Source organism: Malurus melanocephalus, unplaced genomic scaffold (genome assembly GCF_030028575.1).
Source record: "Malurus melanocephalus ecotype Western Australia unplaced genomic scaffold, MMel_1.1 scaffold_329, whole genome shotgun sequence".
Taxonomy (NCBI): domain Eukaryota; kingdom Metazoa; phylum Chordata; class Aves; order Passeriformes; family Maluridae; genus Malurus; species Malurus melanocephalus.
The window spans coordinates 792,682-805,190 of record NW_026623561.1 but is presented as its reverse complement, the minus strand read 5'-3'; the positions used below and the strand labels follow the sequence as shown (position 1 = coordinate 805,190).

General features: G+C 38.4%; 1 protein-coding gene across 2 annotated transcripts in view; it reads left to right on the top strand.

Moving 5' to 3' along the window:
- SLC66A2 (solute carrier family 66 member 2) overlaps positions 1–12,509 on the top strand; it is a 64,164-nt gene that overhangs the window by 4,152 nt on the left and 47,503 nt on the right. The window contains exons 3-4 of one of the 2 annotated variants that reach the window (XM_057377869.1): positions 5,616–5,749; positions 9,946–9,999. In XM_057377869.1, the coding sequence (XP_057233852.1) occupies positions 5,616–5,749; positions 9,946–9,999 (188 nt within the window). The remainder of the gene's footprint in view (positions 1–5,615; positions 5,750–9,945; positions 10,000–12,509) is intronic. The other variant, XM_057377870.1, reaches the window with a different exon arrangement.

Genomic DNA, 12,509 nt, shown 5'->3' with positions numbered 1-12,509 from the left:
CCATGTTTAAGTCTTTTGCCCTTTTACAGAGAATTCTTAAAAAAAAAATTGAAAAGTAGGCAGTTTGTGCTCACAACATCACACAARGGAGTCTCTGTTTACCAGTGTGAAAAGTAGATTTTGTGCTGTACTAGATTTGATAGCAAGTTAACTTTATTTTTAGTGGTCTATTGTTACAATTTTATCTAACACATCAAAGCAGTATTTATTTTGGGGTGCCAGTATAACTGCTGGATATGATTTACGATTGCWTCAGCTGCTCCTTTGTTTAGTCCTRTCATTGTCAGTACTGCTTCTCCTGTCAGTCTTCTCCTGCCCCACAAGGTCATTGTTTCTCTGGACTGGTCAGCCTGAGGAAGGTCTGCACTGTGGGTAGAGATKGAGAGGCAGTGCAGAACTCCAGGCGTTTGTAATTCTGGTGCATATGAAAGTGGGAGGCCTGCTACAAAACAAATGTGATAGCAATTTTCCCTCTACATTTTTAATTAAACACTTAATTGCCATTTTTGATAGCTTGTGCCTTATTATGTCTTATTATATTATTATGTCTTATTATATTATTATGTCTTATTATATTATTATGTCTTATTATAGATCTTGAGTTAGCGCAGTTTTCTTACTCAAGGGATACCCCGAGTTTTGAGGATTAATTATCTGTTTAAGCTGTCCAAGGCTGTTTTGAAGTGGCTCCAGGGTGCCCTGTGGCACTAGAACTCAGTTGTGACCAAGGTGCACRCATCTTCTGGGTTGGTGTGGCCTGCAGACTGCCAGCTAAGTTGCTTTGCATTGTCATGATCCAGAACAGGAACGAGAAGGCGGGTGAGAGTTGTGTAATCATTTGGGGGTGGAGRATGCAGAAGAACTTGTGAGTTCTCCCTCTCTTCCCTCTCTCTCTCTCTTTACCCTTTCTTTTTTAAAATTAAGCTTATGATGAGATAAATTACAGTTTCCTCTAATATTAAAATCAGAATAAATCGCTAGARGAAAAGGAACTATAGATTTCTTAGAAATCAGCAGTAGACATGTTTATTTGTATCTTGACTAAGTGCAGCCAGAAGTACTTATGTTCCCTGCTATTTCCAGAAGTTTTTTGGCTCTTTTTTWTTCAGTTTTATATTTTGTAAAATGGGTGTAATTATATACTATAGTTTGTATATTTTCCAAGAAGACAATGTTCTTTCCAAAGGTTTTGAGCTCCAATTCTGTGGGACACTGTCCTAAAACTCGTACAGCAGTGCCACAGAAATCCAAACAACAGAAAGTAAAATCATCCATTTTTGGAGGTGTTCTCACAAAATAGTTGCCTTAAGACACRCTGTGAAAACAAGTTCTGTCAGCCAGGAAAAGGATGGAGACTATGGAGTGTGCTATTTTTGAGCACAGGTAATGCATTCCACGTCAGTTGACCTGAAGGAAAAGAATGGTAATATCAGGAGAACTGGGACCTCTCTGTGCTGGAGTCAATGGAATAAGCTCCCTGTTTAGGAATGGAGGTTTAGAAACCCAAGTATGCAGCTGGRGGTAATTCATAGAGAAATGGTGAGCTTGCTCTTACCAGGGGTAGATTCCTGTGTATTTAGTAAGCTGTAACACCTACCACTCATGGACCRGGTCTCTGCTGTCTGGTGTTGCTCYGGCTTCAGAAAGTGGAGTAGTGATGTCTGTTTGAAGGACTTTCTATGAGAAACTTGTTCTTTTAAGGCTTCTGTTCTAAAATAGATCTTGCCAGCTTTTGCCATGTGTGGAATGTGGGATGATGTTATAAATTAAGATTACTTTGAARGATTGTATTATGTATGGCCTGCTGGTGGAATCTTGCTCAGATATTGAGAGCAGAAGATATGCAGTTCCTCCTCTTTGTAAATGCCAGAGAGCTGGGATAAAATGCACCAGTGTTTTGTGCAGTAAGTAGAAAGTAAAGTAGAATTTTGTATGCCCAAGTGAGAAGCTTGGTTTGGGATGTTCCATAAAGTCTTGGAAGCTTACATGTCAAGAGGAACTTAATATCAAAAGATCGTGTTGCAAAACTAATTAATTTCTTCTTCTTCCTGCTTAAATCCTACAGGTTAAATTCTGTAATTGCATGGTGTGACTTTCAGGACAACTGCCATGCTGCTGTCCTGGGCTATCCGTCGTGATCCTGGTGGTGTGTGGTGTATCCTGTGTGCTTTCCATGTTGCCTAGAATCTCTAACTTTCYAAAGAGCTGAAAATATCTATAGCAGCCAGTGGATGAGTGCTGGAACAGAATCCAGGAGTGTAGGAAGAAACAGAGTGGTCAGGGTGATGGTGATCTGGCTGCACCAACAGCAGTCAGCTTCTTTTCAAAGATTTCTTAGGAAAAATAGTAAGCAAACCTTTTACGTATGGTCTATCTTAGGCTTCTTTTTCAMAATTGACATTTGCTATTTCAAGTAGGCCCAGGACTGGAATAGCAGGATTATTGCAACAGAATTGAATTGTACTAATGGAATTACATATCTTCTCAATGACTAGTTAGTCTCTGCTCTGGCTTGAATGGGCRCTTCTCTTGTCTTCATCACCCTGAACATGCATTAGTCATTTGAAGGCTGTGGAAACAGTAAAAATGGAAGCCACTCCCTCCCTTTGTGTAGACTAGTACAGGAAAGAAAGAGTTCTTTGTTTTTACAAATGAAGTAAACAGTGGAAAAGCTCTTTGTTGTCTGATATATGAAGTCTGAATTCCTTGAATACTGCAAGTGTCACTATTCACTTTATTACACAACATTGTAGTTATGGGGTGAAAATGCAGAGTAATAGTGGACTTATTATGTWAAGTCCACATCCTCAGGACTTGAAAGCTGTTCTGTTCCAGAAGCCTGTTACAATATCCAAAGGCTCTTCATCTTTCTCTYATAAGGTGCCTTAATTGCTTTAATGTTCCTTCTCTCCCAGCTCCTGCTTAGGCAGAGATAGGAATGTCTGCAAGGCAGAAAGGAAGGAGAATATACAATAGCAGTCTCCCTTCAGGGCTTACATCTCACAGTGCTCCTGGCGCAAGCTGGTCTGAGGAGACTTAAACTGGATTAGTGTTACTTTGGCAGGCCCTGATAYCAGTGCAAAGTAGGGTAAGCAGCTCCTAGTGGTGTTTATGATCATGGTCCTGAGCAAAATGAGTATTCTGACTTTACTTTTACAGCTTCAAGAACCCGACAGTGGTCCTTKACACTGGTATTCTCTTCAGACTTGCAGTCCAGGTAGTGTGGTGTAATCCATGTGGTGTAGTTTGCTCTGCCTGTTGGTCTCCATGGCAGCTGTTTGTTTTCCTGTATATGTGACCTAGTTTAGAGGGTTGTGTTGCCTGCAAGACTCATTTTGGGGATTGATGTTTGGGGAGATACATTTCACATGAGTATGCTTTGTTGTATAACTGTTGTTGTCTTTGACTGGRTGACTGTGAAAAACCCTAAGATGGTGTGTGTTGTTTGAGGGTCCCAAAACAATTTTTAAATTTCCATTTTAACTCTTGTGTTTTTGTTTCACTGTTTTTCCCCCATCGTGTTTAAGGGGAGAGGGTCTGCAGCAATACTTGAATCTCATGATAAATTGTTRTGATCAGAGAACAGGTGGCTGTGCTTATTTGTGCTTGTAGTGAGTGGGTGTTTATACTGCAACCAGTACTTCTGTGAGGCACTCATTAATGAGTGGCCAATAATCTCATCAGCAGGGAGAAATTAACCTTGCAGCAGCCTGTGGCTGGATTTACTGTCATAATAGCTTCTGTCTTGTGCTGCTAGCTCAGTCCCTCTTAAATGTGTTCCTGTATTTTTACATGCAAATACATTTGTAATTGGAGATGGTTTTTCTAAACCTGGTGTAAATTAGTTTATAGTTAACTGCTCCGTAATTCTCAGTAAGACTTTCCCATGTTTTTTTTTCTCATTCTCTGAGTAAGAAACAAATATAATAGTGTTGAATTCCAGTAGATTAGGGGAACGTGGCCACAGTCAGCAACACAGGTTGAATGAGCTCTGGAATCATGAATCTGGGGGATGGGCTAGGCCAAGCTTTTTTTCCTTTTCCCCTGCAATTTTTAACTATTGCAGTGAAAGCCTTATCCAGAGCACACACTGCCTATGGTTACGCTTATCAGCTGTGTTCTTTATTTTCTTCCGCATAGTACCCTCCAAATTTGTTACAGTAATSGTTCCATTGACAGTAGAAAGAAATGGGGGACTAAGGTGCACAGAACTGCTATTCCTGCAGTAGTTACTGGTGGGCCCTCTGGCAGTGGTATGGAGGCTGAAGGCATTGTATTTTTCCTGAGCTGTGTGCAATTATGCAGGAAATACTTGGCCATTTTCATTGATGTGAGCTGCTTGGATCTTCTGCACAGGAGGATTTCCAAGGRAGCTAGTCAAGGACTTTCCAGTCTCTTGCCTCTTACTTATTAGTTGACTTGTAACAAAAAAAAATCTCGCTCTAGTGAAATGGCTGCAGTGGAAATGCAGTAGTGTGCGAGCATGATGGTGAACCTAGCTGGTTTTTACTAGCACGGAGCTCTGCCATGAAACTAGCCCACGCATAACAAATTACATTTTGCCACAGTGCTATAAAACAGGAACTGTCTAGAAGAGGGCAGTAATTGCCATGCCTGCAAGGCTTGGGACTCGGTCAGCATGATGTGGTCAAAGGTTGACCTTAATTACTGTGCTGTTAGGACATTTAGAAAGCCTGTGTGCTTCATGGTGCAAGCAAGGGAGTTGGGGAGCACAGCAATGTGTTCGGACCAAATCACTTCCTCAGCATCTGCTGTCTTCAAGGCTTAAAACCTGGCAGAACTGAGCATGGAGGAGCAGCTCACTGTGATATGTGTGTAACCTTCCTGTTGTAAATGCAATATACTTTGAGGGCTGCATGTGAAAAGCTTCCATGCTTATCCCTAATGCRTTTAGTGAGTGTGTGATGGGGATTGCCAAGCTTTCATCAAGTCTTTTAGGAAGAGGAGCTTGGAGCATCACTGATCTCCACTGAAGGGTTCTCCTTTTCCTGCGCGTAACCTTGTGCAATCACTTAAGAGTAAGCTTTTCAGTCAAGACCGACTGCAGTCCAAGTTCATCCTCCCTGTTGTGTGAAGGAAGTGCTCAGAAGCTCCTATCACTCATCATCTATACTTTTTACTTCCCCCAATCTTGGTCCAAATAAGACAAAAATGGGTGAAATAATTGGTGTGTTCTGCAGACCTGCTTTTCCACTCAGATGTCTAGACAGGGCTGTGAGTATTTCTTTATAGGTCAAGTTCTTTTGTTTTTATGACTTTATTTAGAAATGAAAAATGGAGAAAGGGAAATTTTGCATGGAAGTTCATGTGAAATCTCTCAAGAGTGTGTGTGGAGAGCACATGTAACTGGTGTTAATGTGGCATAAGTCTCTGGTCTCTCTGTACTGACTTACTGCTAATGAATGTGCTTCTCCTTTAAAAATAATAGGTTTGCTGCTAGCTTTTGAAGCAAAGACTTAAGCTTCTCGCTTCAGCKTCTCTAGGATCAGTCCACAGGGATGTTGAAATAACCTTTCAGCCTTTCATACCTGTTACTATTTGCATTTCCTTTTCCAGGTGCTTAGATGTTTGGCATATTTTCTTTTTTTTTTTAGGTTTGGAAGGCATTTTGAATCCCCTCTTTTGTGGCAGAGCATTATCATGATCATTACAATGTTGCTGATGCTGAAACTGTGCACTGAAGTTCGTGTGTCCAATGAGCTGAATGTGAAACGCCGCTCTTTTGCAGGTAAGTGAAGGAAAATGGCTTTTGCAGGATAAATATTTTTGGAAGTACAGTGTGCTGTACTTTGTACAAAAGTTCTGTCCTAACTGCAATCCAGTCTCCCCACTGCAGCACTTTCTGAGCTGTGTTTTTGAATATGCCACTTTTCCAGATAAAAACATACAGCTGAAATTTTATTTCAGACAGGTCTTGGTTCAGTCTAGAAATCTGAGTTCTTAATATTTCATACCACAATCTGAATATAGAGCTATTTGTTATGCTATTATGCTAGCCTGGATTTTTGAAAATATCTTGGCTGGAATAAGTTATTTTCTTCAGCTGTACTTTTTACTGAGTTCTCAGTTATGATCATGTATTATTATCTGAAATTTTATTTTGCAATTGCAAATATTTGCTTTGGTAGGTAGTAATTTTCTACCTAATTGAATTACTGACAGTCAAAAAAAACAGGTGCTCTGTTATCATAGTTGCAAAACTATCTCTTTTTGTGTACCATTTCCGTGAGYGTGGGATGAGTTGGGATTTATGTGAATTTTCACTATTTTTTATTTTGGTTAATTCGGTTAATTTTTAGGCATTGATAATTTCAGTTGGGCCAGACTATTACTCTGTATTTAATAAAATGTTTGGTCTTTGTGCAAAGTACTTGTTTTTTTCCCTCCAGATAAGAGGTGGGAAGGGGGTAGGTTTTTGTTTCTCTGTGTTGACTTTGACTTACAACATTTTATGTAACAGCTTATTACCAACAAGAACAGTATTAACACTGTCAGCTTTCTGTCAGTTGTTTTGCCATTAAGGATGKATAATTTATTCTCTCCATCTGTTCTCTTCCACACTCCCTAATAATTGAGGGTCTGATCCAATTCCAGATATCCACAGCCATCGTTAGCAGGCAGCAGCTCCTGGCTGTGCAGTAGGGTAATTTATCTAATAGCTAAGGAAGCTACTTCCATTCCTGCTTATTGTGGAGTGTAGTGTGTAACTATTCAGGTAAGGGGATTCATGTGAAGAGGAGCTGCACTCCAGCTTCCAAACAGAAGCTGCTGTGTTCACAGGGTTTGTCAGTCTGGCAGGATGAATGACTTAAAAACTGATTTCAGCCAGATTTAGCAGCAGTTAAAATCCAGGAAGCATTTGGGAGGTGCATGTATGCTTTCTTCCTCTACTGTTTGTGCTAGCATTTTGTGGAGTGACAGAGAGGTTTCTCTGTTTGCATTTTCTGAGAGTAAATTGTTCTTACACGCTGTTTACACATGCACACTTGCAGGCTCCTTCAGTAACCTTTGGACAAAGAAGGGAGGCTCTTCAGTTTAGTTTAGCACTCTTTGGGCAGCTCTCCCTGAAAGACATAGTCTCCTAAGGGATAATCAGTCCTTCTCTTGACAAGTGATAGAAACTCCTTAAGCTTGCATTATGTTATTTGATCCTTTTTCCTGAAACTCATAAAGAATTCCTTTGTCATAAGGAATTCGCTAGAGAGACTGATTTTTACCTGCTTGTGGACCTTAATTATTTTTGTTGAAAGTCTTGCATCATCCCACAAACCTTGAGAATGGTTGGAATATTTTTCTTACCTGGGGTTGGTTTTCAGTAAGGACAACTATATGATGGCTCAGAATAAATACAAAGATGCATGCAAAGCTCTTTTCAAGCTGGACAGAATGATAGGTTTCAAGCACAGTGTGAGTAGAAGTGAAAAYTGTGTTTCTAATCACACGCCTAATCTTATCTTGAAAGTTTTATGGTTATCTAGGCAAGCTGATAAATCTGTATGCTTACTTTCTTTCTTTATAGCTTACTGGGGCAGTGAAGAGCTAGGTTTGAAGTCATAGTTTTTGGTTAACCTTGCAGAATCCTGAGGGAAGGTATCCCATTTCTGTATGATAATATAATTTATTATTTCTCAGATGGCTGGTCTTCATTTTAAATGCTTTTCTGTTCTATCCTGCCTTTGAATGTTTCTGCAAAATAATTAAAAATATTTAGGAAGAATAGAATATTTCCCTGGAAGGAATTTTGTTGTTTTCTTATATTATTGTTAAATGTTATATTTCCTCCAAGTGGCATAAGTATATGTTTACCAGTGTGTTTTGAGTTATGTGGGAGTTGCTTTTTTTCTTTGGTTTTTATTTTTCTCAAAAATAATGTCCCTTATGTAATAACTAGTTCAGAAGGGATCTGCTTCCTATCTTGAAGCATGAAGAAGCCATCTCTTCAAATCCTGACGAGCTTGTTCTGTATTCTTTAGCCTGTTTTGTGGTGTTACTGGCTTAAAATACCCAAAATATCTGTAACTATTCAGAATATATAAAGCCATTCAGTGAAATTTTTTGTACTTTGATTTGTAGGGTAACTATCAAAACATGAAGAGGAGCAGACTCCCTAGATTTTCTACTATTTTTAAGACCCTGTATTGAGAATTTTGAAAGATTTTTTGAGTTTTCTGAAATTTTTTTCTCTTCTGTCAGTTACTTCTCAATTATGRGATTTCCCCCCTCTCCCTTTTAGTATTGCCAAGTGTAATTAATTTGAGAGCCTTGGAACCTGTCTTGTGCTGTTGCKGTGTTCTCTGATTTTTTGTTTTAGACACATAAACTTTATCCCTCAGTACTGATTGRATACTGAGAAGTCCTCTTCATATATCCAGCTGTTGTATTATTTTTTTGTAAACTTGGACTGTGTAGCCTGTTTTTGTAACAGCTCAAATTGGGAAAAGCCAGCACCTGAAACAGGCAAAATATAAAAACAACAAATAGCCCCAATTTGATTTTAATACCTCCAGTGATAGGACAGTTCTCTCCCCTACATATGAATTCTTTGAAAGCTACATGAAGGAGTCTTCAGGTGAAATCAACAGATGTCAACAATACCTTTTAATCTTTTATTCTGTATTTAACATTTTAACTGCTCTAGTGCAGATCTCATGGTGCCATTGTTGTGGTAACAGTAGCTTTCCATATTTGTTCCCAAGATTTAAAGCTGTGTCTGTGCAGCTGTAACTGTATTGTTGGCTCAGTACAGAAAGGTTTAGGGTTCTTGTTAATTTTGTGGGTTTTGTTCCAAGTATTGTAGTATTTCTGGGGCATACWAGTAGTACCATCCTAAAGAATTGAATACTGAAATGCAAAATATGCATGTGGTATGTCTTGACTTGAGAACCAAGAAGTGGCTGAAGCAACGTGGTCACAGATACAGACAGCTGAAAACACTTGGTTACTTTTGGGAATGTTGGTAGGCCAGAGCACTCTCCTCATATTCTTGGGGAGGCAGACACTCAATGAAGAACCTTCTTTTTCTTTCTCCAAATCAGCCTCTCACTTCTCTTCAACAAAGATTCAATTCTAGTTATGCCCAARACATTGTGACAGGTTTTGAGCCTCCTGAATGTATGAATTATATTGAAAACCAGTGAACAGCATTTGATAAAAGCAGACTTTTGGACATAYCTCTTTACTTGTGCAGCCCAGGCTCCACAAGTAGAGCATGGGTTTCTGTGTTTTCACATGAGGATGATTTCCTCTTGTCATTCATCCAGTTTTGCTGGTTGATTTAATCTGCTTTATAACTTGTATCTTATTATAGCACTCCAGTCCTTTGAAGAGCTTTGTTTTTGGCACTGGAAAACACTCTTGTRTAATACATGGTTTTCAACCGACACAGTAAGGTTAGAGTGAAAAAAGTTTAGCATGCAGCATGGTTGCAGATGAGGTCTGTTTTCTCCTTCTTGATTTTGGCTTTGTGACAGTATTTTTGAACAGCATTTTCCACTGGAGGCAAGGCAACTATTGTCTCAGCTGTTTATATATACATATCTATGCACCCCATGTTGCTGAGGTAACAGCTTGTTTTCTCTGCTCATGAAAAGTTAGAGTTTATGTAGTCTAAAGTAAGAATCAAGCTGTTTCATTTTTTTTTAAGTCTTTATTTTCCCCTTATAGGTACACTACTCTTGGGTTGTGCACTGAGACTGTTCCGTGACTTCCTACTGCTCAATCTTAACATCATGGGATGAGAGCCTTATAGAAAGCATGGGGACTGAAATTTTTGGCATGTTTTGGTCTGGCTATTATTTTTCAATGAGTAAAATGTACTAACTGACTAAACTGTAACTCGGATAACCACTGTTGCATTTAATCATAAAAGTCTGTTTGTCTTTCCTTTCTTTATTTTTTTTTCCCTTCAACTCTTTTTTTATATAGCYGCAGATAGTAAGGATGAAGAAATCAAAGCACCTCCCAAGAGATCCTATCTGGGTATGTACTGTACAAACCCATTCTGCATGAAGTTGTCCCCTTAATTACATATTTCATTATTTGCTACTTTTCATGATCATTTTTGGAAATGATTGCATGATCATTTCTACAGAGAATGTTTGCATTACCTTTTCTTGACATACTAAAACCTGGTGTCTGATTTTTAGGTTTTTTTTAAAATTTGTTTTTCTTTTTGAATTTTTACCTGCCCACTTTTGATTTTTGTAGAGGAAAAGATGCTTTCAGCGCTGTTTCAGAAACCAGTTCTTTAAGGCAGTTGAGTTGACCCTATTGTGTGTCTCAAGGATATCTTCCTTACTCCTTCCCCAAGCTGGACAAACAAAATATTACATGATACAGAAATCCACCYCTTCAGACTCAGTTGTCCTCTTTCAGCTCTAATACTGGAGGAACTATGAAAGATACAGAAGTGTCTTTCAGCCGTGTTCAGAATGCTAGATAAGAAATTTCACACAACGCTTGATATTCAAGCAAAATGCCTGCATCCCTGTGAGTTGTTCCTGTCTTTTTCATTATAGAGCAGTCTCAAAATTGTTATTTGGGAATTAGTAATGCCCAAGGTGAGTGCTTCCAATCTTCCAATTTCAGGCTTGGAATCCATGTTGTTTAATTTGCCTAAGGAACAGGAAATAGTAGGTGCAAACCAGYCTTGCAGTATTTTTTCCACTCTTAATAGTTTGGAATGACAATTTTAGTCAAGTAATTGTAATTTTGTTTTAAATTAGTTAGGTCGTTGCATTAAAGAAATTAACTGACTAGAGATACAGAAGTTCCTCAGAGTCAACTTCTAGACTAGTTTTAACTGAACTGATTCAGAATCTCGCATTGGTACCAGTTGTGCTCTGTTGCAGTTCTTGAGTTAGTGAAGGATCAGTTGGAAATATCCAGAGCAAAGAAGAACATTACGGTGGCTAAAGGAGAATAACTCTATTTCTCAACACACAGTTAATTAAAAGGGAGTTAGCTCTGAGAAATGCTACCCAAGAGTGGGATTAACCTGAGTGCTTTCTTGAAGCCATAAGGCCATTCCTGCTTAGGTTAGACTCTCTTTTAATGATTCATTTTCTGGATCTCCCCTTTCAGATTTAGGGGCAAAATCCATGCTTGGGAAATTTATCTTTTTTTTAGTCTGATAACAGTATTTTTGCAAAGCACCTTTTCCTTTTGTAGTTTCAAAACATTATTTTTACTGGATTTGGTATCAAAAATTATTTTTACTGGATTTGGTGGGTTTTTTTTCTGTTTGTCTTTAATTCTATTTTCTGTGGTTATTCTCACTGGCTTGCAATACTAACCACTGGAATGTAATGTTTAAGCAGTTCTGTCTTCCTGTGCCTGTACTCCTGTTGTCTTTTACTAGTTTTCAGCAATACTTTATTTAGTGTAAGAGCTAGAAACACTTGTCAGCTTCAAGTGGTTAAAATAAAACAGAAATAAGTAACTTAATGGTGACATTTTACTTATTTCAATAATGTTTTTTACTTGTCTTTTTGGTTGAAAAGTAATTTGTTGGTAGTTTGATAGTTTTAAAATATACAAAGTAAGGCACCACACATCATAATCTATCTGATCTAAGTCTGAAACATTTAGTTAATAGGTATTACTTGACATTTGTTTGGGAATTGCTTAGCAAAATGGAATGAATTGAACTAGCGGGAAGGAGCAAGACAGCATTACACTACTGCTCAGGGGTTTAAAGACTAGTGGGCAAGTTTGAAATGTGACAATTCTCACTTCTGTAAATAAATTAGAAGTGTTTTGAGCTATCTGTGTATAATGTAGGTACGGAAGTATGTGCTGGTGGTATAAAGAGTGGCGTGGACAATGGTTTATGTCACGGCATGTCATATTCGATTTACAGAGGGCTTAACTGAGCTATGCCCTGCAGTGCTGTGTTTTGCTACAGCTCTGGGGAAGCTCACTTAGATTTTAGCTGAGGGGAATATTTGCCATACTTTCATATGCTTGTACATTCTCATTATGTCCTTTAATGAGTTTTAATTAAAACTTCTGTTCAAGAAAAACAAATGTTTTTTAAAATTTCCTTTGAATGGTCCAGTGGTGTAAAAAAGGTTCTTCAATATATTTTTAGGCTTCAGAAATGATTATACTACCTTCTGGTCATGTAGTAAATTACTTTTGTAATTGAAGATAATCTGTGAAAGCTGTTTTGTTATAGAGCTGTTGAACAATTAATCTGAAAATGTACTGAGCTACCAATGTATTTTAGGTGAACTTGCTYGATAAATACAGAGGCATTTGCTTGRTGCCTCTCTCTGAATAGGAACTGAACTCCTGCCGGGATTGCTTTTAGGTTTGTTTTATTGTCAGTACTTCAAGAAACCACTTAATGCCACTGTTTTTCCACATGTTATCTGAAAAAGCCTTTATCTCTGTCACATGACCCTGAAAAGTGACTTCTATCAGTCAGTACTGAGAGAGAGTTGAGAGTATGGGGGAAGGTGCTGCAGTTTGAGTGACCTAAAAAA